Here is a 27333-nt window from a genome sequence, read left to right on the forward strand (position 1 = left end):
TATACTGCATGATAACTTGGCCATAGGACATTAAGCCAGAAGGCATTTCTTTCCCTCTAGATCACTTTGGTGAAGAAATAATGGCTAGGACTCAATAACAGATGTAAATAGAGGTGCTTATATTTAATTCTTAAAGGCAGTCCTATATATAGTTGTATAATGCGTAACAACAGCTCCTATGGTCAACTTTTATTAGCTCAAGTATTATCAGGAGAGGAATCATTGAAGAATGTGAAATCTCAAATATCCCCAAATGCTTTAATATGCTGCAAAAGTCCTTCAGTTCAATAGCAAGCAAAAGAATGTTTATTGTATGACCAGATATAGCTTCCCAAGAAACTGGATCCTGTGAGGCAGTTGGTCTTCATAATTCTTGCTGGGTCCAGAGCTGTAGGAAGTCAAATCGCTCTCCCTCCCCCACTCTTTTTCACTTTTCCCTTTTTCAAGAAAGAAAGGTAAGTACTGGTAGACTGAACTGTTCTAGCAAAGATCCCAACACCCTCTTGATTATCAGTGCCCATGGACACTTCGCATTTCTTATTTTGCTTCTGAATCCTCAGACCCTTAGCTTCTTTGCCTTACTATCTCCTAATTCTCCTGCCTTTATAAATGGTTCATTTCCGTTTTCAGTTGGTTGATTGCACTGCTTCCTCTCACCAGTGTTGAGTGTTGCCAATGATTCTGCTGTTGGCTTTTCTTACATAAACACTTCCTGGGCAATCCCATTTAATTCTACATCTTCCATAATTCTCTAAATGTTGTAAATTCAGGGTTAGATCACTATGCTCAACTCCAGGTCCTATTTCTAACAACCTGGGCTTTATCTTGTTATACCACAGCAGCCTCTAATTACACTTTAGGATAAATTGTGAATGTATCACTTTTTACTACCAACACAGCTTTGACCACATGCCCCTCTAAAGCCTGGCTTCTTCCTGTTGTATTTTGTAGCTTTGTGAATGAATGGCACTGTTTTCTAGCAATTTAGGTCAAAACCCCAGGTGGTATTAGATCCTTTCCTCCTCTTTTCAGTCTTGTTGCCCTACTGCTAATGACTACACTTGCATAACGTCAGTGCTTAAAAGATAAAGGCTAAGCACCATAACCTAGAATTCAAGGCTCCTGAGGAAGAAGAAATATTGTATAAGAATGTTGTATAAAAGGTATTAAGTTTCATTGTTGAACTGTTCAATGTAACTGGCTGAAATGATCCAGAGAAGTCTTAAATTTGAATGCTGCCTTTTCTTTACAAAGCTGCCGCTAACTCGTCAGTTTTCATGCTGTTATTACGATATGGTCCTGCAGGGGGAGGGGAAAAAGCATCGGAGGTAATAGGTTTTACTGACTTGATTTTTGAGTGTAATAGCAGCACAAATCTCAGGATTCTCAGAACAGTTCCCATCGTGGAGCAAAACAAAACTAAACTACAGAAAAATGGAAAATGGGTGTATAAAACTTAATAACAAAAGGGTCAACAGGCAGCCACATCCTATCCTTGTCATTCATCCTCTCCCCCACTCAAATCCTTTCTACCCTTATAAATTTGAGTACAGTCGATGTTGGTTGCACAAAGGGATCCAAAGCGCCCTTGGGAAGCACTATCCCCTCAAATGTGGAGTATGACTGACTCAGAGAGATACAAAACTCAGCACCTCTTTCATTTAAGAAAAAAAGAAAGTAGAGAAACTTTGTTAAAAAGAGCTAAAATATTCTCATAGCTGCCTGGGGAGTAGGTCTTAATCCTTCCACATAGATGCCTTCGGATCCACAGGTGGCCATTTGGACTAAAACCAAACTGAGTCCATTACTCATTCCCTCTCCGGCTCTTCTTGTGGCTTTTCTTAGATCTGAAATGGTAACACATACGAACCAGAATAAATTTAACAGCTGTTCAAGGAGCTAGGCAAGAACTCTGAGGAAGACGGGGTATACAGATACTGATGAGGATAGAGAGGATACCCAATATTCATTCATTAAATGTGCTTGGTGTTATGTCTCAGAGCAACAGTGAGTGAGGTATTACTATCCAATTTACCACTGAGGAAATGATCTCTGAGAGGATAAGAGTGTACCTGATGGTGTAGAGCATATAGCAGTAATTCCTAACTAAGGTTTATCAAATCAAAGTGACTTGTCCAATGTCCCTCAACTGTTAAGTGTTGAAAGTTGGGACTTAACCGCAGGTCTCCTGAGACCAGAGTTCATGCCCATTATCCAAAGCTGCAATCCGGTAAGGAAAAAACCAAAATTACACAAAACAGATACATAATTCTAGTAATTCTCAGGGCAATGGGTGGATTTTGTCCTGTAATAAAGGAAAATTCCTAAATATCCCCATTAAAACAAAATTTCAGGTCTAACTTAGTTGTGTGATTGGGACTTTAATTTCTGAATAAAGAAAAAATTCTTAAAAGTCAATCCGTACCTTTCAGGAGATTTTGAGTGGCTCCTGTGTCTGTGACTACGGTGATGACCTGGGGAAGAAAAGGCCACTGGATGAGTGTTATTCTACCCACCTACTCCTCCACCATCATTTTCACTTCCCCAATCCCTTTAATTGGTGTAATATTTTTTTGGCTTATGCTAGACACACCTCTTGGTAGCAACTCTCTGAACTGTGTATTTATGGGGGAGTGTAAGAATTGAAGCCATTTCATATGCATTCGAGGGTTATAGCTAATTTCACAAACATCACATTGAGTATTTACCACTATGTTAGGTCTTATTCCTATAATTTCAGATGAAAAAACTGAAGCTCATCCTCCTTTCAGCAAAGCTTGCAAGAGAAAGTGAAGATGTGAACTTTTAATTTTCATATTCTCATTTCCTTTTAAGCAGTAATACAGCCAGGCACTCCTGTACTGGAGGAGGCTAAGCACTTACTACATTTCTTTAAGACCACCAACAGCAAAAGGCCCAAATGCTATACCTGGGGACTTGGAGCGGGATCTGTGCCGTCTGTCTCGAGATCTGCTGCGGTGACGTCTTGGGCTTTTGCTCCGATGCCTTTCTCGGCGAGGGGAGGGGCTGTGGAAATGATTGGTCAGATCCCTTTATCTGACATTATACTCACCACAACAGCACCCCTCCCTCCCCAAAGCCTCCCTATCTTTCATTACAAATCAACCGAAGGCCTACCTCCTCCTCTTAGGAGACCGGCTCCGCCTATACAGAAGAAAAGAGGAAGAACCTTAGTAGGTACATTGCAGTTATAGATTCCAAAGATTGCCCCCAATTCTTAACCCATTTCTGTTATCCATGACCTTTGTCCTATAACTTTTTATTAGTGAGCTCCCACTCTAAGGCTGGGATTGGTCATGTGACCTGCTTTGGCCAATAGGGTATTTGCAGATGTGATACCAACAGATACTGGAAGGAAATTTGCATGATTGAGCTTGTCTGCTCTTTACTTTTGCCACTGCTGTGAGAACATGCCTGACCCAGCCTAGAATGAGGCACACAGAGATGAGTTGCCCAGTCATCCTCATTAAAAGCCATCCTATACTAGCAAATAGACAGCTGACCACAAAACAGGTGCATGAACTTCAAACTGCCTATCCAAGCCCCAGCTTAAATCACTGACTGCAGACTTGTGGAACTAAATAAACGGTTACTGGCTGCCACGGAGGTTTTGCGGGTTGTTTTTTTTATAGCAATTACTACACTGGGCAAACATTCTCCACAATCTGAATTTTTTCCTTCCCTGCCCTGAAGTCCAAACTTCTATGCTATGAAGAGGCCAAAGACTAGGGCCGTACCTTCTGGGAGACCGGCTCCTACTCCTTCTATAGCGCAATGTGGGAGAACGACGGGGCTTGTCCAAGTCTCGGTAGCTTCTCCGGCGGTGATCAGGTGATGGGACTCTCTCCAACTGAAAAAGAAATGGGTAGTAGGTCAGCGATGAGCACAGACTTACAGAGAACCATTTAGGGACAGTATATACACTCCCCTCCTTATCCTGTCCCAAATTCTACCTTCAAGTGACTTTAAACACAATAAATACACAGATAACCCTAAGGACAAAAAGAACTACCAAATAAAGCTGAACTGATTCCAGCAATCCCACTATTGTTCTAGTGTTGGTACTACAGTGTTGGGACTATGTAAGCAGAGTGAGAGCTATCTTAAGAAGCTAGATTTCCAATGTGAAAGAAAAGAGATACAGACGTAAGATCACTAATATTAAGTATAAGGTGTACTTTAATCTTAAAATTTTCCTGTAGGTCTGCCAACTGACCAAACCATAGCAGTGAGCATTTATAGTGCCCAGACTGTGGTATCTAAATACCATTTTCCCTGTAAATGAAACCAAGGGCTCCCTGGAAAAATGGCTAATTTCAGGTTGGGGGCAGAAGCTTATAGAACATGACCTGAACATATTACCCTATCAGAAAGCAAGGAGTCTGAGACTACCATGATTGTATCAGTCTCATAAATCAAGTTGGGGCCCCCCCCACTGGCCCAAGAGGGAACAATTTCAGTATCAACAAGGACTATGATAGTTTAAAACACACATCTAATTTGCTTAAATCCATGCATTTACAATGTTACCAAGGACAAAAGCTCATCACATTGGGAAGATACTATGGAATCACTATTTTAAAAACCGATAAAGAGAAATAAATAATCCAATATTTATCTTTTCTATATCAACAGTACCTATGAAATTTAGGAGATTACTCTTTACAGCAGCGTTATAAGTAATAAATGATGAAAAAACAAAAGAATTAGATTTGTTTGATTTAGGAGATTACTCTTTACAGCAGCGTTATAAGTAATAAATGATGAAAAAACAAAGAATTAGAATATCACCATTTTACAACCCCTAATGGGTCTAGGCAGAGATCATCTAGGCACAGTGGCTCCTAATATGACAAAAAGCCAGACTTGGCTCACCCTGGGGGCGGGGGGGGAGTACACACCAGTACCTATGAAGTACTGTATTACTCTACTTCAAAGCCTACAAAAATCTCAAATCCACCTGAGCCTCGAGATCTAAGAATTAGTTTATATAAGATACAGGGGACAAACAAACATGTTAAGTGACCTCACAGGGACACCGTCAGAAAAATACAGATTGTAAAAATCTGTATAGAATAATATGACTTGATTTATGGACCCTGTTTGAATGCTAATTCAAACTACTAAAAAATACAGGACAAGGGGGGAAATGTGAATACTGAACACTGTTTCCTTGTTTCAAGTTTTATTTAAATTCTAGTTAGTTGACATACAGTGTAATTTTAGTGTCAATACTGAATATCTGATATTAAGAAATTACTGTTGATGTGGGTGTGACAGTGGTATCATGGTTAGGCCTTTTCTGAAATATGGATGAAACATATGACGGCTGTGATCTGTGTCAAGAAAACTGGTGTGGGGACAATTTGGTATAGAGATTTAAAAGAAATAAAATGGCCGAGTTGATATTATGGAGGCTAGACGATGCGTAAATGGAGGCACATTCTCTCTTTGGTAAATGATTGAAATTTTCCATTAAAAAAGGAAAAACAGAATGCCTACTTTTGGTTTACTCACCACAGAAGAGCACCTCAGCCTTGCTTGGCTTTAAATTCATGAACTAAGATGATGCTTCCTTTTGCACTCACCTTAAAGGAAGCCTACTGGCTCAGAGATACACTTCCATATACACTCAATATCCATAAACCATTTCTTGCATTTCCCCCTAGCCTTTTTGGATACATAAGATAGTTTCAGATCCTTCTTTTCTAACCATAAGCATTTCCACATTATCATATACTTTTCGTAACAGTTTTAATAGCTAATAGTCTGTTGAGTTGATGATAGTTTACCTGACTGCTTCCTGATAATAGCTAAGTTGCTTTCAGCTTTTCAGCATTTTAACTAGTAAAGAACATAACCACGCAGTACAGTTTTTTCCCCCTAAACTAGGCTGCCTACTTAGGATAGGTTCAACTATGAACAGTATTATTTTTGTTGCAAGTATTTATTTTAATAGCTACGAACTGTGAGTCAATTATAATGTCCCAATACTATGCGAAGGGTTTTATATGTATCTCATTTAATACTCATGATAATCCTGAGAGAAAGGTATCACTCTCCTTGCTTTACAAAGGAAAAGACTGACATTAATTTGCACAAGATTATGGAGAGCTGAGATACAAATCAAAGTCTATTTAACTCCAATGCCCATACTCTAAATGATAAATACTGTATTCTCTGGTTACACAATATTTAAAGAAATTGGTTCTTTGGTTAAAGAAAGTTAAAAATTAAAGTTTGAAAACAAAACAGGGAAGGACAATTCCCCCCATCCCATCCCCATAATTATCCCTCCTTCAACCGTTAAGCTCCCAGGTGCCTGACCTTCTCATCCTCCTCTTCCTCCTCTTCACTGGACTCCACGTCATCCATGTCCTCTTCTAGAGCGCTAACCCGAGGCTCTAGCTGCTCAGCTTCCTCTAGCACATAACGTTTCTATAGAAAGCATAATGAGAGTCAGGAGGCCTTGTTCTCTACGTCCTGAAACCCCAACACTGGGCCTCTAGGACTAACAGGAAAACTAGTGAGCAACAGCTGAGGCAATTTCATTTCAAGGACATCCTAGACAGTTCAAGATTTTCCTAAGGAATTTAACATTCTTGGAATCTATACTCTTACACCCTCCTGTAAGTAGATAAATACAAAGTTGAAGGGAACAACTTCATTTTCTGTTGGCTCTATTCTCTGTGATCTTTTACTCTTAAGATCACTAAAATAGTATAGGCATAGTATAGTATAGTATAATATAGTATAGTAATAGTATAGTATAGGTGTAGCCCTGAATAAAAGATGGAGCTTCATATACAAGGGCCAATACATTCACAGCTGTAACTCTGGTGGCTGGTAGTTCCAAGAGAGGGTCAGCGCAGAATCTACTCCAAGAGACCTACTGAGGCCCAGCCCAGTTTGGGGGCTGAAGAGTGCCTCGGGTCCTGGTCAGGAGTAGCACCAGCTCCACTTGACCTGGGATTTAGGGAACTGTCTAGTACAGTCATGCATTTTGAACCAAGTACAGGATATAAACAGTCCATCTCCTGGTTCCATTTTCTTTTGAAATGTGGCTTAGCTGGCTTAATGCATGATTAAGGACCTGAAAGGCAAAGATGAGTTAAAAAATGCCAAATGGGACTGGCTGGGCCATAAGATCCCTTAAAATTTTCTTGTGTCCAGAACATAAAGAACGTTGGATAGCCCTGGAATAAATAGTAACATATAGCTTAGATCTTACTCACTCTTAACAAAATTCTATAAAGGGGAAAATGAGACAAAGCTGCTACTCTGTGAAGTCTGTCCCTCATTAAAGAGCTCCTTGGAAAAAGGCTCTCCAATTACAGGATCACCAGTTTGGGATCTAGGACTGCATCAGACAAGAGCATCCCAAATTCCTAATGCTCACCAGACTCAGAAGTGACTAAAATCAATATATTAATTCATAATATTTGTGTTTGATGAAATTAGAATTCATTTCAGAGCAGCTCCTTGCTAATGTCAGGGCACATCAGAGGCTAAACTGATGAGGTCCTTAATAAGAACAGAATCAGAATAAAAGGTTGTCTTAAGGGTCACTTCATCCACAACACACAGAGGCCCATACCAGACCACACTTCTTGTTGATAAAACATACATCAGTAAGATTTCAATTTCTGTCTCAGTGAGGCATGTTTTATGGTCTTCTATGCTCTATGCAGACCGTCTTATTTTATTTACATCAATAGGCTTGCTTAAAACTGAATGGGCTTTCGAACCCTTAGCTACATACTGATTGCACTTCAAAATAATCCATTTCTTACAGTATTTCTAAAAAGGAGAGCACCCATAACCACAATGAAGTGTGAAAGGTGGGCCCTGAAAGCAGATCTTCAGTTTTGAAATCTTATTCTCTTCACTACACAGTCTGCAGTAGCCAATACAGAACAGGAAAGATATACCACACTCATTTTCAGGATTTTTATTTTATAGATTCTTCTAACTGGGTCACTGTGGAGGAAGAGTTGATTCATTGCATTTAAATGTGAGCATTCATCTACCAACTACTTTTTACCCAGCTGATTTGATGCTTCATCTGACCCATTTATCATGTATCTTTTTTTTTTTAAGATTCAGATATCTGCAATTTATTCTATTTCCTACTTTGAAATAATTATCATGAAATATATACTACTATGCTGAGTGAAGGAAGAAAAAAAAAACATGTATTAATTCCAAAACACATCTGTTGTGACAGACAGCATATCAATGGCTGCTTAGGGGTGAGAGAGGAGGGAAGGAAGGGATTACACAAAAGGAAAAAAGGAAACTTTTGGGGTGATGGATATGTTCACTATTCTTGATTGTAAGGACGGTTTCAAAGGGTATACATAAGGCAAAACTTAACAAACTGTACACTTTAAATATATGTAGTTTAATGTATGTCAATTATACCTTAATAAAGCCATTTAAAAGCAAAAAAGCCTCTGTTCAAATGAAATCTCATCCTCAAGCCCAATATGTAATTTAGAGAAAAAAGGAACTACTCTGGTTGGAATACGTGGGGCTGTCTCCTCTTACTCCTCTCAGCAGCCTTAAAACAGTCGCACAGAGTAGTTTAAAGACCACTAAAGTAGCCTAATTTCCCCATTTTATAGATAGGAAGATAAAACCAGGTTCCATAGCTAGTCAGCTATAACAACAGAAATTTAATCTCCTAATTCTCTCCTCCGTCATCTCTCCATTATAGATCATTCCCTTTCTCTTTAGGCAACCTACTGTTCTGTTTTCCCTTTGTATCTTACAACAGTAGTTTTAAAATAATACTCTGCAAAACCCATTCCTGAAAGGTGCTTCATGGATCATCATTTATCACTAGGAAAAGGAGCAGAGTTATAAAGGTGACATTTAAGGGGTTAATATCTCAGTCTACTACTCCTGACCTTTTATCTGTTTTACATCCTACAATTTCCTTCATATAACATTTTAAAGAAGATAGTCTTCCTGTGTTACTCACTTTTAAAGCCCTACCCTTCAAATACTTTATCTGTCTTCCTCTCCCAATCTGCTTTTTCATACATGTGAAGACTACTTATTAAGATAAGAGGACCCCTGAGATCCATGGGCTTCAGTGTTTTGTTGTGTATGTGTACCTGCCTGTCTCCCTGTCTTGGGGAGAGAAGGGTAACTCTGATAAGAGACCTTTTATATCTTACCTGTAGCCGGGGTAGAATGATATCACAGACTCTCTCACTGTGCAGCAGTTCATCAATAAACTCATCTACATGCATCAGTTCAAACTCTGAAAGAACAATCATCAGCTCAGGCAACTTGGAAATAAATTTATATAGCCCATAAGAAAGAAGTATAGACTCTACATGAAAAATATCTGTATGTAAAAAGTACTCGGTATAGAAAGTGTGAATGAATCCTCTACAGCCTCCCTTCCCTGCACATTTACTAGTAAAGCCATTTGGTGTGGCAGTTACAGAGAAGGGATTACTGACAGATCAGGGCTCAAACTACAGCCATTCATAGCCTTGTCATCATCACTTACCTTCATTCATTCAGCTCACCTTTACTGAGGCCATCTATATGCCTAGCCTCTTCTTGGAGCTGGGGATAAAGTGATGCATGAGGTTGTCCCAGTTAGCAGGAGACACAACCCAAAAGCAAGCGCAAACAGTTCTGAACTGTATAGGGGTGTTTTTTTGTTTTTCTGTTTTTTTTTTTTCAGATTTTATTTGAGAGAGAGAGAGTGTGTAAGAGAGAGAACAAGCGGGGGTGGGGGTAAAGAGAGAGGGAGAAGCAAACTCCCTGCTGAGCAGAGAGCCCGATGCAGGGCTCGATCCCAGGACCCTGGGATCATAACCTGAGCCAAAGGCAGATGCTTAACCGACTCAGCCACCCAGGTGCCCAGGGGTGATGTTCTTGAACAGATCATATTACTCAAGTCCAGTTTCTCATGTGAATCCACTATGTTTCTAAATATAGAGCATGTATCTTTTTTTTTTTATTAAGTTTATTTTTTATTTTTTTTTAAAGATTTTATTTATTTATTTGACAGAGATAGAGACAGCCAGCGAGAGAGGGAACACAAGCAGGGGGAGTGGGAGAGGAAGAAGCAGGCTCATAGTGGAGGAGCCTGACGTGGGGCTCGATCCCGTAACGCCGGGATCACGCCCTGAGCTGAAGGCGGACGCTTAACCGCTGTGCCACCCAGGCGCCCCTAAATATAGAGCATGTATCTTATACGGTAAATGAAGCAATAGGTTTTCAGAATTTTCATAGTAAACATTACCTTAGTTCAGTGGTTCTCCAACAGGGGTTAACTTTGCCACCCACAACTAGTGGGGCTGCTACTGGCATCTATTAGGTAGAGGCCAGGGATATGGCTAAATATCCTACAATGGGCTGGACGGCTCCCCACAACAAAGAATCATCTGGATCAAACTGTCAATAGGTTGAAAAACCCCATCTTAGTTTAACATAATATAAACATAAATAAGGAGTTCCATGATGGCCATGACCATGTCCACCTTGTTCACCATGTTATTTCGAGTACATAGCACAGTAGCTGGCATGACATTGGCACTTAATTATGTATTTATTCAATAAACAAGTTAATAAGTTTATAAAGTTTACAGTAAAATACCAAATTCTTGACCTTCTACTGCTTAATGTTACATGTAGAGGTAAAAGGCAAATGTTACTAGTCTTCTGTTACGACACTAAGTAGGAAGAAAAAGGTTTTGACTGCAATCCCCCTCTACCACAAAAAATATCTTTGTAAAATGTATGGAGCCACCCCCTTTGGATATACTTACTATTTTTCAGTGGGATTCCTACATAAGTATGAGTACAATTTAACCTATAGTACAGTGTGAAGTACAGTGCTAGAGAAGAGGCCGTTAAAAATAACCATGGTGATGTAACGTATGGAAAACTAACTTTATAAAGCTTAGGGAAGGCTTTTTCAGAGGTCATTCTGGAGGGAGATCATATGGGGTGGAGCACATGTGGAGGGAGCACATGATGCAAGGCTGGGATTGACATAAGATGCAGCTGGAAAGGTAGACAGACACGGGTAGACTGGGTAAGGCCAACAGGAAGTTCAGAGTCTACTGGAGAACTCCATGCAGGAGGTGGAGAAACCGAAATGAAGACAGTAAGAACAAGGATGAAGAGTATTCATAAGGTATGTTCCATTGTGAAGGCAGAGATATTGGTGAAATAAAAACCGGTTCAGGGAGGAAGGTCCAAACACTTGGTGCCATACTCACCCCCATTTCGATTCTGGCTCTTGATTTTTCGATAGTCATTGTAGAGAGGCTCTAAGTACTTGTAGCAATCAATGGCAGTGCCTGTCAGCCTCATGTAAAGTGCTCCCAACATGCGGACATACCTGACAGAAAGAGGACAGTGAAACAATAGGCCATCCTAAAAAGTTCTTGTTCTTGGGTTTCATACCTGGCTTTTCTCATGACAGTAGTAGATGTAAAAGTTCTTTCTCTTCTTTGACAGATGAGAGAAATGCAATTTTAGAGGCAACATGGGGCAGTAGAAAGATGGATAAAATATGGAGACCTGGGTTCATGTTCCCATTCTACCACTTACTGGCTGCAGGAACTTGGGACATGTTGCTCAACTTTCAGAGTCTATTCTATCATGTATAACATGAAGATAGAACCTATTTACTTCATAGGATTAGTGTAAGAATCAAATGAGATACTGAATTTAACAATAACATATATGTTTACTAACAATACAAGAAATAATATACATAGATGTGAATATATAAATTGTTGCTAGACAGCGCAGAGTGCTGGTTCTGGAAAAAAGTCAAAAGTCCTCTGGGTTACAATTTTGATTCCATTACTTACTGTTTGTTACATTAGACAAGTCACTTGCTTTCTCAATCCCTGTAAAATGGAGCTGGTAGTGCCTAATTTGCTGGCTTGGTTTATTTGGTGAGAATGTGTGTGAAGTGCTAAGCATAGCATACAGCACATAGTAAGTGCCTTATAAAAGCTATTTTCTAGCTGTTAATGTTTTGTAAGATTCCTTTTTCTTTTCTCCTGTGTCCAACTACCCACTCAAATTCCCCACTTGGCATTTGAAACTCAGTAGTTTCTTTATATGACAAACAGAATGGAGTAGAAAAGAATTTGAACACTGAAGCCGGCTGTGCCACTTACTAGCTGTTTGACCTCGGGGAAATTACTTAATCTGTACCTAAGTTTCCTCCCTTGTGTAACAGGGATAATAATTTTGCAGGGGTGTTATGAGGGTTAAATAAATTATTATATGTAAAGCCCTTAGAGGGTGGCACATAATAAGCTACTATGTCTGTCTCCTATACGTCTCTGTGAACTCCTTGAGAATGAATAATACAATAATATGAGCAGCTGATATTTTGGGGGTATTTACCACGCAAAAGGCACTGTGTTGTGAGATATACAGCACTATCTTCTTTAATCCTCATATCAATCTTGAATTGGTATCATTGTCTCCTTTTTACAGTAAAGAAAGTAAAGCTCAAAAAATGTAGTAACTCCTCCACGTTCACAATAAGTTTGGACATGACTGGACCTGAGTCTGGACATGAACCTACACCTACATCAAAGTTTTCCCACTTATCTACCACATTATGTAGTTTTCTTCATCTTTGAGCATCCACTGCTTCCAACATGCTAGGCACTCACTTCTGCTTAATATATGTTCAGTGAATTTGTGAAATGCTTTTTGGGAGAGAGGGGTAGTTACCAGGACTGAGAATGTATAGGAGATCAATACAACCAGAACAGACAAAATAACAAGATACATTGTTTTCACTCCTCTTAACCAAAGCCAAATTCTGGACCACTGAAACTGAAGCTTTTATATTAGCTAGTCAAAATTTCACTCACTTGAAATCTTCATTTTTGATAAACTCTACAATGATATCCTTCTCAGGTTGAATCTGAAGCATCTTCAAGGTCAAACACAGAAAGGGAGTTGGCTTTATGTTGCCACCATAGACACCACCCACAAACCTTAACTCCATGGCTTTATCGACTACAAGTTCAGCTAAAAACAAAAAACAAAAAACAAAGAGGCATATTAGGGGCAAGCTTTTCCCAGTCTGAAGTGGAGATAAGTTAGTTCAAGGTTTGGTGCTCCTGAATACTAATCAACAGTTTAATGTTAGAAGAACAAGTATGTATTAATAGTAATTATAATAGCAGCCAATATACACTGAAAGATGACTACCTGCCAGGTACTCTGCTAAGCATGTCATATTATCTCATTTAATCTGCACAATTAGCTATAAAATTCCTGCACTGAGGCTGTTTTCAGCTAAGGAAAACAAAGGCTAAGAAAGGTTAAGTGACTTCCTCGGGGTCCACAGCCAGAGAGGAGCAGGGCCTGGATTTACACGTAAGCAGTCTGACTTCAGAGTCTGTGCCTGTCACCATTATGTTTGGAGAAAAACAGCCAGATTCTGAGTTAAAAGAATAACAGCAAATGACTGAATAGCTACATAATCTTGAGCAAATGTCATCTATAGAATGGGGGATAATAACCTTCTGCAATTGTTTTCAAAAGCAAACACTAGCTGTGTGAACTCTAGGGCAAGTCATTTTTTTTTTTTTTTAAGATTTAATTTATTTATTGGACAGAGAGAGACACAGCGAGAGAGGGAACACCAGCAGGGGGAGTGGGAGAGGGAGAAGCAGGCTTTCTGCTGAGCAGGGAGCCCGATGCGGGGCTCAGTCCCAGGACCCTGGGATCATGACCCGAGCCGAAGGCAGACGCTTAGCGACTGAGCCACTCAGGCGCCCCAGTAGGACAAGTCATTTTACCTTACTTCTTTTTAGGCTGTCAGTTCAAATGTGAATAATAAAGATACAAAGTTTCAGGGCTACAGTGAGAGTCAAACCTATAGCTAGGTGCTAAATACCGGAGATGTAGGTAGAGGGATAAAGAAGGACAAAATTACTGCGCTTACAGAGTTTACAGTCTGGCAAGGCAAAAGAATTGAAAAAATAATTGAAAGTGTGATGAATAGTTGAAATAAGATGCAGAATGCAATACAATTATACAACAAGCGAACATAATCTAGCATTGGAGGGAAAAGGTCATGAATTCACTTTTGGACATACTGTGTTGGCATGACTTGGAATTAGAGATTTAGATCTCAGAGAGAGATCTGGGTTGGAGAGATAAATTTGAAGGCATCAACATATAAGATGTAACTATAGTATGGAGATCACCCAAGGAGAGAACTATGTAATGAGAAAAGGTCCCAAAATTTATGACTCCAAAATTTAACAGTTGATTCAGGGAGAAACAATATGATGTGTCCATGGGCACACGGGTAGTGGTGGTGGCAACAACAGTAACGGCACAGGAGTAGTTAACAGTGCTAACAACTAGCACCACCATTACAACCAATGAGTGCTTCTTAAAATATATACCTGTAACGATACCAAATACTTTTAATACATTATTGCATTTAATGCTCAGAGAAACCCTTTGGGTAGGCATTATACTCGTTTTACAGTAGAGGAAGACATGGTTCACTGGGGTAACACAGCTACTAAAATGAGGAGCTGGAATTCAAAGACTGAAAGACTACCTGGAGGCCTTCTCTGAAGAACTGATATTCCACCCGAACGTGGAAATACTGCAAATGATCCAGATTTAGGGATAGTAAGACCCTGAATTGGGTTTCAGGTATGTTAAAGTTCCTTTCAGAACTTCAGAGTCCCTGACCTTAACAGTTTGGGAACTCAGCAGATTATTATTAAACATGGAAAGACCCAAAACCCCAACACAGACATCCTTCGAAATAAGCAAATTCCCGTGTCCCCAAAGCCCAACACAAAACTAGGCACAAACTAGCACTAGGTGCTCAAATTTTTCTGAACGACTGACAGATTCCCCTCCGGTCTCACGCCCGGGGACCAGTCCCACTGGGGACCAGTCCCACTGGGGCCCAGTCAGGAGAACTGGGCCACAGGGCGGGGGAGGAGGGTCCGCGCGCTGCCGCTCACCCGTCAGTCCAAAGCACTCCTCTTTCCAGTACTTAGACTCATAGATTCGCGTCCGAATGATCTTCTCCACCAGATACTGAGGATTGGTGCCGTGGATGCTATGCGCATCCTTTACCGTACGGTTCGCCATTTCAGAACGCCTTCAGTTCTATTTCCGTCGGGTCCTTTAATGCGTCACATCCAGGTTAAAAAAAATCTGAGAGGGTCGGAGAAGGGCGGAGGAAGTCTCTCTAAACAGCTCAGGCCACCGTCGTCACACCGGAAATGCTGCAAGGAAACGAACTTCCTTCCGCGAGCGGCGTCGCCGACCCAATCAATGATGGCCGCTGCATGTTGGCGGACGTAAGACGTGCATCCCCTCCTGGATGGGCGGGGCTGAAGGGCTGGCTGGTGACGGAACGTGGGGACAGCCTGGGGGCGGGGCCACGACGTTTGGCGCGAAATTTTCTATTCTACACCTTCTTTTCCTAGCTAGGCCTCCACTTTGGCTTCGGCGTGCGGCCAGTGGCTGTAAGAGGAGTACAGCTGGGTCAGGTTAGAGTTGCTGCGGCTCCGCAAACTCCTGGACCTGAGACGGTGGGAGCGGAGGGCTTCGGCGCCCGGTGAGCGTAGCATTCTGGGGCTGGAGGGGTATCTGAGCGGGGAGACTGGAGAAGTTGTTCTCTGTGGACTCAGTCATTGATTCATTCAGCAGATATTTACTAAGCGCCTGTTAAGTGCCAGGCACTGTTCTAAGCCCATTAGGAGCATTTTTCTTTTCCACATCCCGATTTGTAAAAGGCTTCCCGCTCCGCCAGGGACTGAGAGTTTGCAGTTGGGGAAACCGGAAGCCAGCTGCAGAGAAGCGTGAGCATTCCTGCCCTCAGCGCCCAGAGATCTCATTAATGATCTTAACCATCCTTCCTATTTGCTTTGCCCTTGTGAAGCTTTTCCATCTTTTACCCCTTTGAGGCGTTGTGAACCAGGCACCACAGGGAAAGCAGAACAGCAGAAATTATTACCCCATTTTACGGATGTAGCAATTGAGCCCAGAGAGACTTGTCTAGGTCGCTTTTGTAAGAGGCCGGGCTCCCACCCAAGGCTCCCCCCCCAAACACTCCCACCCCCCAGGTGAGCAGCTCTTAATTGCGGGACTCTCATCCACCTTCTTTTTAGGAGAGAAGTCTAATGGCATGCCTTCTATTTCCTTTAGTCTAACCCCAGAGTAGAAGCGCCTTCTAATTTTCACAGTTGGAAAAAGCACTGAACTTAGAGGCATGAGATCTGAGATTCTTATCCTGGGCTACTGTCTGCGAAACTGCAATGATTAGATATGTCAGTTTTCGATTTTAGTTGTTTGTAAAAATGGTACCCTCTTCCTTGCGGTTATTGGGTATTTTTGAATGCCAACAGAGGTTTCTGATGTGAGAGGACGGTATACCAAGTCTCCCACAACCGTTTTAAACGTTAACAGAGGGCAATATGTGGATGTTAAAAGGTTTATGAATTCCCTGAAATTAAATGCAAAATTGTGTGTGAATTGTATGCGAGTTTCCTAACATTCCTCAAATTCTCTCTCTCTCTCTCTTTTTTTTTTTTTTTTAAGATTTTATTTATTTGGCAGACAGGCAGTGAGAGAGGGAACACAAGCAGGGGGAGTGGGAGAGGGAGAAGCAGGCTTCCCACTGAGCAGGGAGCCCGATAAGCTGGGATCATGACCCCAGCCGAAAGCAGAGGCTCAACAACTGAGCCACCCAGGCCCCCCCGCCTTTTTTTTTTTTTTTTTTTTTAAGATCCACTCTCTCTTACAAATAAATACAAGGGATTAAGGGAGTGGGGAAGTGAATTTGCCATTTTGCATTTTCTCACTTAATCTGAGAATAGTGCCTGGCACACAATGGGTGATTAATATATATTGGTTGAATAAAAGGAAGATTCTATTATTATCCCCATTTTGTGGGTAAGGAAATTGAGGTCCATTTGACTTCCCAATTAGTGGCCGGGAAGCCTGTCGTATTGTAGTAAGCTCACCAGAAACAAGTTTTCTCAGGCATATATTAACATTATCTGCTTTCACACAGGTGTTGTAAGGTGAAGTGGTTAGAGTTGTTGGAATCCGGCTGCTCAGGGTTTGAATTAAGGCTGTGCCATCCTGTGTAACATTGGGACAAGTTAATCATTTTGAAGTGCTAATAGCACTTACCTTTCATTTGGCAAATACTTATTATTGAGAGTCTGTTGTGCACTTAGTATGTACTAGCATTGTACTATGATTATTTTGAGGGTTAAATGAGATAAATATATAGAGTTTTGGCTTCACCTCCTGTCATATTGGCTCAGTACATACCTGCTTTCATTTTTACCGCAACTCCCTCATGTTTTCCTTGGGTGTGGCACCCTGCACTGCGTGGTGTGTATGTTCCAGATTTCTGGTATCTGCAACAAATTAATTGAGAGCCTGTGGTGGTTATCTCCTAGAAGCCAAAGCCTTTGCTCCACCAAGTCGGGCCTGCCTTTTCACCCCATTCATCATCCGTCTTGGGTAATCTCTCTGCTAATGGTGGGTGAGATGAAATGCTGGGTCCTAAGGTAAGAAAGTGGGGTAACAGTACAAAGAGGTTTGATATTCTTATCCTGCCTCTGTAGAGGGATTCTCGATTAATTTTTTGGACTTTTCATTGAAAAATAACTATATACCGACAAGTGCACAAATCATGAATGTACAGCTCAGTGAATTATCTTACAGAGAACATACCTGTGTAACCAGCTTCCAGATCAAAAAACATGATCAGCATCCCAGAAACATGCCCCTTCTCCACTGTGCTCTCTTTCAGTCACTTAGGTTACCTTCTGTTCTGACTTCTAACGCCATGGGTTACTTTTAACTTATTTTTAAGCTTTATATGAATGGAATCAATATAGTATGATTTCTTTTGGTGTCTGATTTTTTTAGCTCATTGTTATTTTGTGAGATTTTCCCCATGTGTGCAGTTGTAGTTGGTTTAATTTCATTGCTGTATAGTGTTGCTATGAGCATTTTGGTTCATGTCTTTTGATGATGTGTATATTGTGTTGGAACTGCTGAGTCATAGGACATGCATATGTTCAGCTTTAGTAGATACTGCCCATTTTTCAAAGTGGTTTTACCAATTTACATGCTTTCCAGCAGTGTATGAGGTTTCTGGCTGCTCTATGTCCTAATACCACACTTGGTACTCTCCTAATGATGTTTAAAACCAGTTTGTTATTCATTCATTCATTCATTCATTCATTCACCTATTTTATGCCAAGTCCTAACCTAAGCTCTGGGAAGACAGTTCTGAACAAGATAGACAAGGTCCCAAGATCTGTGCTTTTTGGAAGTTAACATTCTAATGTAGGAAGTACAATAAATAAGAAAGTAATATAATGCATATTGCTTTTTGATCATAGGATGGTATAATCGAATATGACCCTGATGGACAGTATAAGGTGGTGGGAGGGTAAATTTCCATTGGGTATTAGTGAAGGCCTATCAACGTTTTACTGGGGCTGAGACCTGAGCCATCCTTGAAAAGATCTGTAAGAAGAAAGAACAGCAGTGGTGTAATAAGTTTTAGGGCACCAACAATCTTGGTGTTTGAAGTTTGGAAAAGCGGGCCTAGAGCAGAGTGATAGACCAGGGTGAGGCAGGTTTTATGTCCAAACCCACTTAGTCTTTCTTGCAATATCCCTGTTTACTCAGTCTAGGGTAAATCACCCACCCTTGTTTGTGACACATATGTCTGTGTACTGGTCTCATTGAATACAGCTCATGATCTCCTAGAAAGGGAATGTTACATTTTATCTTGGATTGGTTTTTGGAGGAGGTTGCCTGCTTTAGTAAGCTTAAATAACTTCTGGATTTAGAAGAGTTGAGAGCATGGATTTTTTTTATTCTCTTAGGTATACATGAGTACCGTATAGGTATGGCGGTAGTCCTTCTGTTGGCCGATTTGGGGTTTGAAAAAATGAGATTATTGTTTCAGTGTAACCAAGTATCATAGTCAAAGTTACAAATCAGACCATTTTTCCTACAGTTAAATTATTCAGGAACTGTAGACAGTTTTCTGGGAGATAACCAATTTCCTACAAAGCACTCTCAGTGATATTCCAGGTTTTTTTTTAATGGCAGAATTTAGTGAGAACTGTAATTGACTTGCATCTTTTGTTCTCTTGGTAGCCTGTTTTGCCTGATTGCGTTGTGGGAAGGTGAAAAGTTCCAGGTTTACTTCTGACAGTACCGTTTTAGATTATCCATTAAAAGGAATATCTGTTGTAAGGTAAGTTAGTGTTATGTATTTCCTTGAAAACTTACTGAGATTCAAACACTTTTACTAAGTTTTACCAAAAGCTGATTGGATATAACAAATCCAAATTCATTTTTTACTTGAGCACAAATCTTTTACTTGTTTTTACTCATGAGTCTTTGCTCTTTGTTCATTTCTGTGGTGTACTTAATTAAAATTAGATTGATTTTAATACTACCATGTTGTGAATTATAGAGTACTCTTAATGTCCTTTAAAGCAGTCTTTCAGGCATCATTTGTAAGCTGTGTATTTACTAATGACTTAGTATCTTTTCTTCTTTTTGCTAATTAGTTTCCTTAAAGTATACTAAAAAATACGCTTTTTAAAAGCAGAAAATCTTATAGGTCAGAATGTTCCCAAGTAGAGAACAGGACATAATGCTACTGAACTTCAGGAAATAAGCTTGTTTCATCAGGAGGTCAGTTTGCTATTAAAATTCTGTTGTTTTCAACACAGACTGAGATTATTGGTCCATCTATCAGTAATTCAGAGTAATTCTGTCAGATGAATTAAAGAAAAAAATTCTTTAACCCTGGTTTTGTCAAATTTTAGCTCCATAAAAACAGCATTTAATTTAGAGGATAGATTTATTATCCTAATTACTTAAACTTAATATAATAGATTGGCATTATTATTAGGACTAATAGATTGCAGTTTTCAAATTGTAGAGGATTGTTAGATACGCTTGGATTTTTTCATTCACATTTCTGTTTTTGTTGGTAAAAGTGTCTCTTTTTTCCCCATAGACTTTAATACAAGCATTTCTTTTCAGCTACTCATAATTACTGATAACTAGGCCCTGTCAGCTGCAAAGGAAAAAACCCTTTCAACTGCCAGAGTGGTTTTGTTTTTGTCTTTAATGTAAGTGTAATGATCCACTTGATAAAACCCATTGCTGTTCCCTTAAACGCCTCTTGCATGTTTTTGCCTCTGTCCATTGGAATCCCTCACTTAATTTTATCTTATAAGGGGCACCTGGGTGGCTCACTCGGTTAAGCGCCTGCCTTCGGCCCAGGTCATGATGCCAGGGTCCTGGGACTGAGCCCCACATTGTGCTCCTTACTCAGCAGGGAGTCTGCTTCTCCCTTTCCCTCTGCCTGCCACTCCCACTGCTTGTGTACTCTCTCTCTGTCAAATAAATAAATAAAATCTTAAAAAAACTTTTTAATCTTGGGGCTCCTGGGTGGCACAGCGGTTAAGCGTCTGCCTTCGGCTCAGGGCGTGATCCCGGCATTGTGGGATCGAGCCCCACATCAGGCTCCTCCGCTATGAGCCTGCTTCTTCCTCTCTCACTCCCCCTGCTTGTGTTCCCTCTCTTGCTGGCTGTCTCTATCTCTGTCAAATAAATAAATAAAATCTTAAAAAAAATTTTTTTTTAATCTTATCAATAGCTACTTTTCAATATTCAGTTCAGAAAACCCCTGTAGGTAGCCTTTGCTGCCTGAACAGCGACAAGACCTCGTCCTTTAACTTGCAGTAGTCTCTCTGGCTCCATCTCTTGGCCCTTCATGCTGTTAGTTGTCCTTTAGTGCATTTATATATATATATATATATATATATTTTTTTTTTTTTTTTAAAGATTTTATTTATTTATTTGACAGGGAGAGACAGCCAGCGAGAGAGGGAACACAGGCAGGGGGAGTGGGAGAGGAAGAAGCAGGCTCCTAGCGGAGGAGCCTGATGTGGGGCTCCATCCCAGAGCACTGGGATCACGCCCTGAGCCGAAGGCAGACGCTTAACGACTGCGCCACCCAGACGCCCCTAGTGCATTTATATTTTATCCCTATCTCGATGTTAAGTGTTATAAAGATACTTACAACCGTGTATCACTGTCTTTTAGCGTCAAGTTGTTAGATGTTTAATACCTATCATTGTGCCTTATAGCTAGTAGGTACTTCTAAAAATTTATAGTTTCTTTTCCTACATATTGACTCTGCATAAGAAGAGGTAAGGCATAGTACAAGATATATGCAAATGATACTAAATTATCTATCTTCAGTATTTATAAAGCTTGACTTTCCTCAAAGAAAATGTTTTCTAAAATGTGCGGGAATGTGGCAGGGGCAGAGGAGAAGGCTGAAGTCATTGAAGGCGGGACTGTGTGCTAGAATCTATCAGAGCATTTACATATTAACTCAGAGTTAGTGACATTTACACAGGAGCCATGGCGTACTACCCCACAAGGCTGAAGACCAGACAAACTTATTCGTGGGTTGGCAAGCCGTTGTTGGACCACGAACTACGCTACCACACCTATAAGTGAGTGATGGACTCTGTTGGTTGTCCTGGAAATAATAGCTTCTCCACATTAAACTGTTAATAACTTGTATCCAGTATCCAGCCTGTTCTAGTTACTACAGATTAAAAATTGAGGAACAATAAATATGAATGGATTATAAGGAAGGGTTTTATTTGATACAAGATGATAGCATAAATATAGCAATGATCGAGGAAGACATTATGTCAAGTTAATAAAATTTGGTATGTATGATGATGCTATATTTAGTTAAAGTGGGTTCTTTGTATTTCTGTGTGATAACAGCATAGGATTCGATATTGTTGCTATGTCTTCTCAGCCCTAGAGGTCTCTGAAAATTTGGATACTGTTATTGGGCAGCTTTCATGCTTTGGGAAACCTTTGTTCTTTGTCAATAACTGAGAGAGGTTAGGGTTCATATTAAGGCCTCTAGATTAACCATTCACCCTAAATTCATTCAACCCATTTCATTTCTTCTTGCTTATGACTTTATGGGTGAATTGGTTTCCTAGTAGGAGACTTAGTCATCAGAGAGAAACTATGTAGAGGATTTTCCAGTTGGAAAGCACTTTCATCTACCCAGAGGGTCTGAAGACCTTGGCTCACCCTGAGTGATTTCCTAACATGTTTCTTTCCTTCCTAGAGAAATGAGTGTCAAAATAGAAGGTGGTCTGACTGAGATTCACATCCAGGTTGGACAGTTCGTGTTGATTGAAGGGGATGATGATGAAAATCCATATGTTGCTAAATTGGTTGAGTTGTTTGAAGATGGTGAGTTTGGGGCTGGAATAAAAACGATTCCTTATCATGAACAATTGGGAGCTGCAAGATTTCTGATTGCTGATTTCTCTGTTCACAGCATCATATAGGGTGTAAGCCCTAGATTCTGAGGTGGGGTCACTTAAGCACTGGCTGTACCCTCTTATACCTAGGAAACTCCCTATTCACTAGAGCAGTTTTTGGTAAAAATGGGATTAGAGGGCTTCAAGAATTTAACTTTTCCATTATTTTTAGGAGTGGGTTAGAATGGTCATTAAGGCAGGATTTTTGGGATGGATAAAGGATGAATTCAAGACGGGGAAAGAAAAAAGTAGATGATTTGCACTATCATACAGACTTGTCTTTTAATATTAGCATGAGGAAGTTAGGGGGAAGAAAAAAAATAGGTGATTTGCACTATCATACAGACTTGTCTTAATTTTAGCATGAGGAAGTTAAGGGGGAAGATAGGTGATTTGCACTATAATACAGACTTGTCTTTTTTTTTTTTTTAAGATTTTATTTATTTGAGAGAGAGCGAGTGGGGTGGGCAGGGGGAGAAGGAGAAGCAGACTCTCCACTGAGCAGGGAGCCCTACGGGGCTCGATCCTAGGACCCTAGGATCATGACCCAAGCCAAAGGCAGATGCTTAACCGACTGAGCCACCTGCACCCCTAGACTTGTCTTTTAATTTTAAAATGAGGAAGTTAGTGATTAATTTTGCACTGTAACTTTTTTACAAGGGAGGAAGTAAGCTGGATTAGGAAGGTGTATTAGTTGACGTTCAGTCAGGAACACAAAAACACTAGATATTTTACCCATGGGACCTATGTTTAGTGTTGAAAAGGCTGGAAGAGCAGAAGGTGGTATTCCCAGAGATGAGTAAGTGCGGAAAGCCGTCGCTGCCCCTAATGCCGGGGGAGAGCACAAGGTGGTATTCCCAGAGATGAGTAAGTGCGGAAAGCCGTCGCTGCCCCTAATGCTGGGGGAGCAGAAGGGAAGGTAGAGCCAGCATGTCTGCATTCACAGCCCTCAACTGATTTTCTGAGCCTGTAACCCTCTGCAAAGCAGAGAAGAGTGCAGAAAGGCGGGAATGGGACAGAGTTCTAAAAGGAGGATTAAGAAGAAAGATAGCAGTGGCAACTACACAAAACCGTGACTTTCAAAAGCTAGGAGGGAATTCTGTGGCAGTTATTTCTGTGGCAGTTTGTATGCCTGAAAGAAGGAACTGATAGAGTGAGTGGATAAAGATGTTTCACATTACAGAGATAGGAAGAATATTTGACAAGTGGGGAGGAAAACCTCATCAAAGGAACATCCACCAGGGGGAGCACATCAGCACCATGGGCTTTTGTATTTGAGGTATGGGCCTTTGCGTATAGATTTTGGAATCTTTGTGGGATGCTTCATTGGATGGCTTCAGTCTTTCTCTGAAGAGAGCTGGGGAAGAGAAGAGGTGACAATGATGGTGGCACTAATGAGTGTATGTCCTTTCACTTGGACCTAATGCTGGTATGGAGTGATGTTAATGGTATATTGTAAAGATGAAGCTAAAAATTGCAAGCACCTGTTTGTCAGAAGTCACCTCAGTGGCTATTGCTCTAATTTTTGCCAGGATTTTTGTTTTGCTGCTTTTTGGTGGCTTCTTTATAATCACTGATTTGCAAGATTTGTTCAGTGCCTGTGATTAGAATTTCTTCTCTCAAATGCCTTTTGTAATTTCTTTGATGACTGAGAACCTCCTTAGGAAGTGGAGCAAAGTGAGAAGGACACGGGTGCTGGGTGGAGTCAGATTGCTGCTGGTTGGTCCTGTGACCTTTGACAAATTATTTAAGGTCCCCCTAACTTGATTATTTTACCTGTAAAAAGGAGAGAGCCATAGCACCTACCTTGTAGGGCTAATGTGAGGATTAAAAATAATATGTTAATCAAGTATTATCAGGTGCTTAGCACAGTGTCTGGCACATAGGAAGTGCTTCACAAATGTTCTTGCATTTTCTTAACACCTCCCTTTTTCACCTATCCCTCCTAGATTCTGAACCTCATTCTAAGAAACGTGCTCGAGTACAGTGGTTTATCCGATTCTGTGAAGTTCCTGTCAGTAAACGGCATTTGCTGGGTCGGAAGCCTGCTGCCCAGGAGATATTCTGGTATGATTACCCTGCCTGTAACAGCAACATTAGTGCTGAGACCATCATTGACCACGTGCAGGTAGGTGATGCCTTGATACTCGGGTTCTGTCTTGAAGCTGATTTCTGGCTGCCTCCTAAAGTGCACGCTCTCAAAAACATGACCAGCTCTAATTTATCCCACGGAAATGAATTTTTTCCTGTTTGTCCTCTTTCCTGCTTGCTGCCTACTTCATCTTAACAAATATTCATCGCGAGCACTTACCATGTGTTAGGAGGTGACATTTAGGTTGTGACCCGAGGGATAAGCAGGAATTAGCAAATGAATCTCAGTGGGAAATTATATTTAGCTGTGACTGTGGCAGGCACAAAGCATTGTGAGGACGGATACGCTCGCGTAAATGAGGACTTCGCCTTGAGTAGATCAGTATGAAGAGTGTTAGTTGCTAAGGGCAAACTTGTATGGTGGGATTTTGTGATAAATCAGGTTCCAGTGAGCTGTAGGATGAATGGAGACCTGGTTTGGAGACTAAGATACAGGTTATTTCTTGAGCTACTTAAGGCCCCCCAAATAGGGGATTATATCACGATATGAAATGTGGTCCCAAGTTTGGTTTAACGGTAAGGCAGAGAGCCTTAGGTCTGGCATGACCAGTCAGGTTTTGCCAGTCTGTGAGCCCAGCATAACATATGCCTCAAAATAATTTGTCTCTAAGTTAAATGAGTAAAGGAACAAAAGGCATACATAGAAGTTGAAGCAGCAAAATGGGTCGATTTAGAAAGGCGGAGAGGGAAGAGGGTATTTAGGAAGGAGTATGTTGGGGGAGTTGAGGAGGACTGTGACAAGCCAACCTCGAATAGTGATGAAAGGCCATTTGGAAGAGTACTGAGCACTCAGGAAGTAAAGTGGGGCCAGATTTTAGAAGGCACCAAAAACCAGTGTAATAATCAGATCTTGCTGTAGCAAGGAGCCATTATAGACTTGAGCAGGGGAGTATGCTTAGAGAAATTGTGGGGAAATTTGGCGTGAGTGAATAGACTGGACTGGGAAATAAAGCAACATGGGGTAGGGATATCACAGCCCATAGGTAGAAGTCTGGAAATATGCTGTGTCTGTGCCTCTTTAGTTTGGAAGAGTGACATCCTAGGTAAGGATGCAGACGTAAATGCTTTTTAATCATAGCTCTCATGAAGCATCCCTTGGCTCATTTGTTTCTCATTTCTTCCTATTCAGGTAGTAGCTTTAGGCCCAGATGAAGTGATACCTGTGGATCTGAAAAATGAGCAAACACTCTTTGTGAAACTGTCTTGGAATGAGAAGACATTCAGACCACTATCCCCAGAACTATTTGCGGAGTTTGATCAGCCACAAGAAGGCAGTCCTAGGTGTCAGAAGCCTGTGGGAGCCAAGACGAAGGGCCTGGGAAGCCCTACTTGGACCACAGCAGAGCATGTGATCAAAAGGATTGAATCAAGGCATTCTAACTCCAAATCTCGCCGAACTCCTTCCCATCCTGTCACCCCAAAGGCAAAGAAGAAACTGGAGCTCAGCAGTAAGTGTGGGCAATATTGAGACTAAAGGAATATGATAAAATATTAACTTGTGCTGTAGTATTGAGTTAGTGCCCCAGTGGGCCAGGTACCGAGTGAACACGTGTTGAAATACATATAACATAAAATTTACCATTTTAGTCATTGTTAAGTGTACAATTAAGTGGCATTAAATACATTCATATTTTTATACAGCCATCCCCATCATCTTCTGAAATGGAAACTCTGCAGCCATTAAATCATAAACTTCCCATGTCCCCATCCCCCATCCCTGGGCAACCATCACCATTCTGTTGTCCTGAATTTGACTACTCTAGATATCTCATTTAAGTGGAATCATACAGAATTTATCCTTTTCTGACTGGTTTAAGTTAGCATAATGTCCTCAGGGACCATCCATGTTGTAACAGGTGTCAAAATTTCCTTTTTTAAAAAAGATTCAGGTATAATTAACGTATAGCATTCTGTTAGTTTCAGGTATACAACACAGTAAGTTGTTGACATCTGTCACCATACATAGTTACAAATATTCTTTTCTTGCAGTGAGGAACTTTTAGGATTTACTCTCTAAGCAACTTTCAGATATGCAATAACAGTATTCTTAACTATAGTTGCCATTATATCTCCATGCACCCTATATCCTCATGACTTACTTGTTTTATAACTGGAAGTTAGTACATTTTGACCTCCTTCATCCATTTCACGCACCCCCTGACTGGTGATCGATCACTTCTCTGTTCTCTGTATCTATGAGCTTGTTTTGTTTTGTTTTGTTTTAATATAGATTCCAAGGACGTCTGGGTGGCTCTGTTGTTTAAGCATCTGCCTTCAGCTCAGGTCATGATCCCAGGGTCCTGGGATTGAGTTTCGCATCAGGCTCCTTGCTCAGCAGGGAGCCTGCTTTTCCCTCTGCCTGCCGCTACCCCTGCTTGTGCTCTGTCTCTGTCTCTCTCTGAGACAAACAAATAAATAAAATCTTTAAAATTAATTTCCACATATAAATGGGGATCATATAGTATTTGTCTTTCTCTGTCTGACTTAATTCACTTAAGGTAACACCCTCAAGGTCCATCCATGTTGTGCAAATGGTAGGATTTTATTCCTTTTTTGGCTGAAAACTATTCCTCTGTGTGCGCATGTGTGCACGTGTGTGTGTGTGTATCTTCCTTCTTCTTTAATAAACGCTTCAAGTTGTTTCCATATTTTGGCCACTGTATATAGTGCTGCATGCAGGTGCACATATCTTTTCAAATTACCGTTTTGATTTTCTTCAGATAAATACACAAAAATAGAATTGCCA

General features: G+C 40.7%; 2 protein-coding genes across 7 annotated transcripts in view; one reads left to right on the forward strand and one right to left on the reverse strand.

The window, feature by feature from the left end:
* Positions 1-104: 104 nt before the first annotated feature.
* PRPF38A (pre-mRNA processing factor 38A) lies at positions 105-15373 on the reverse strand. 2 transcript variants are annotated; one of them, XM_026498107.4, is made up of 10 exons: positions 15030-15373; positions 12900-13059; positions 11274-11395; positions 9207-9292; positions 6349-6459; positions 3759-3871; positions 3139-3165; positions 2930-3027; positions 2426-2474; positions 105-1847 (listed from the first exon to the last, which is right to left on the reverse strand). In XM_026498107.4, exons 1-10 carry the CDS (start codon positions 15157-15159, stop codon positions 1805-1807), a joined length of 939 nt encoding a protein of 312 aa, XP_026353892.1. In that variant the 5' UTR covers positions 15160-15373; the 3' UTR covers positions 105-1804. The 2 variants fall into 2 exon arrangements, with proteins under 2 accessions (XP_026353892.1, XP_057166779.1); XM_057310796.1 differs by having other exon boundaries at positions 105-2474; positions 15030-15219.
* Positions 15311-27333, forward strand: part of ORC1 (origin recognition complex subunit 1) — a 38048-nt gene continuing 26025 nt past the window's right edge. The window contains exons 1-8 of one of the 5 annotated variants that reach the window (XM_057310794.1): positions 15341-15371; positions 15505-15631; positions 19210-19309; positions 20110-20198; positions 21497-21596; positions 22238-22365; positions 24386-24564; positions 25717-26035. In XM_057310794.1, coding sequence (XP_057166777.1) covers positions 21502-21596; positions 22238-22365; positions 24386-24564; positions 25717-26035 — 721 coding nt within the window. In that variant the 5' untranslated portion in view covers positions 15341-15371; positions 15505-15631; positions 19210-19309; positions 20110-20198; positions 21497-21501. Of the gene's footprint in view, positions 15372-15395; positions 15632-19209; positions 19310-20109; positions 20199-21482; positions 21597-22237; positions 22366-24385; positions 24565-25716; positions 26036-27333 lie in introns of those variants that run through there. The other 4 variants (XM_048220631.2, XM_057310793.1, XM_026498099.4 and 1 more) reach the window with 4 other exon arrangements.

The sequence above is a fragment of the Ursus arctos genome, unplaced genomic scaffold (genome assembly GCF_023065955.2).
Source record: "Ursus arctos isolate Adak ecotype North America unplaced genomic scaffold, UrsArc2.0 scaffold_12, whole genome shotgun sequence".
NCBI classification, from domain to species: domain Eukaryota; kingdom Metazoa; phylum Chordata; class Mammalia; order Carnivora; family Ursidae; genus Ursus; species Ursus arctos.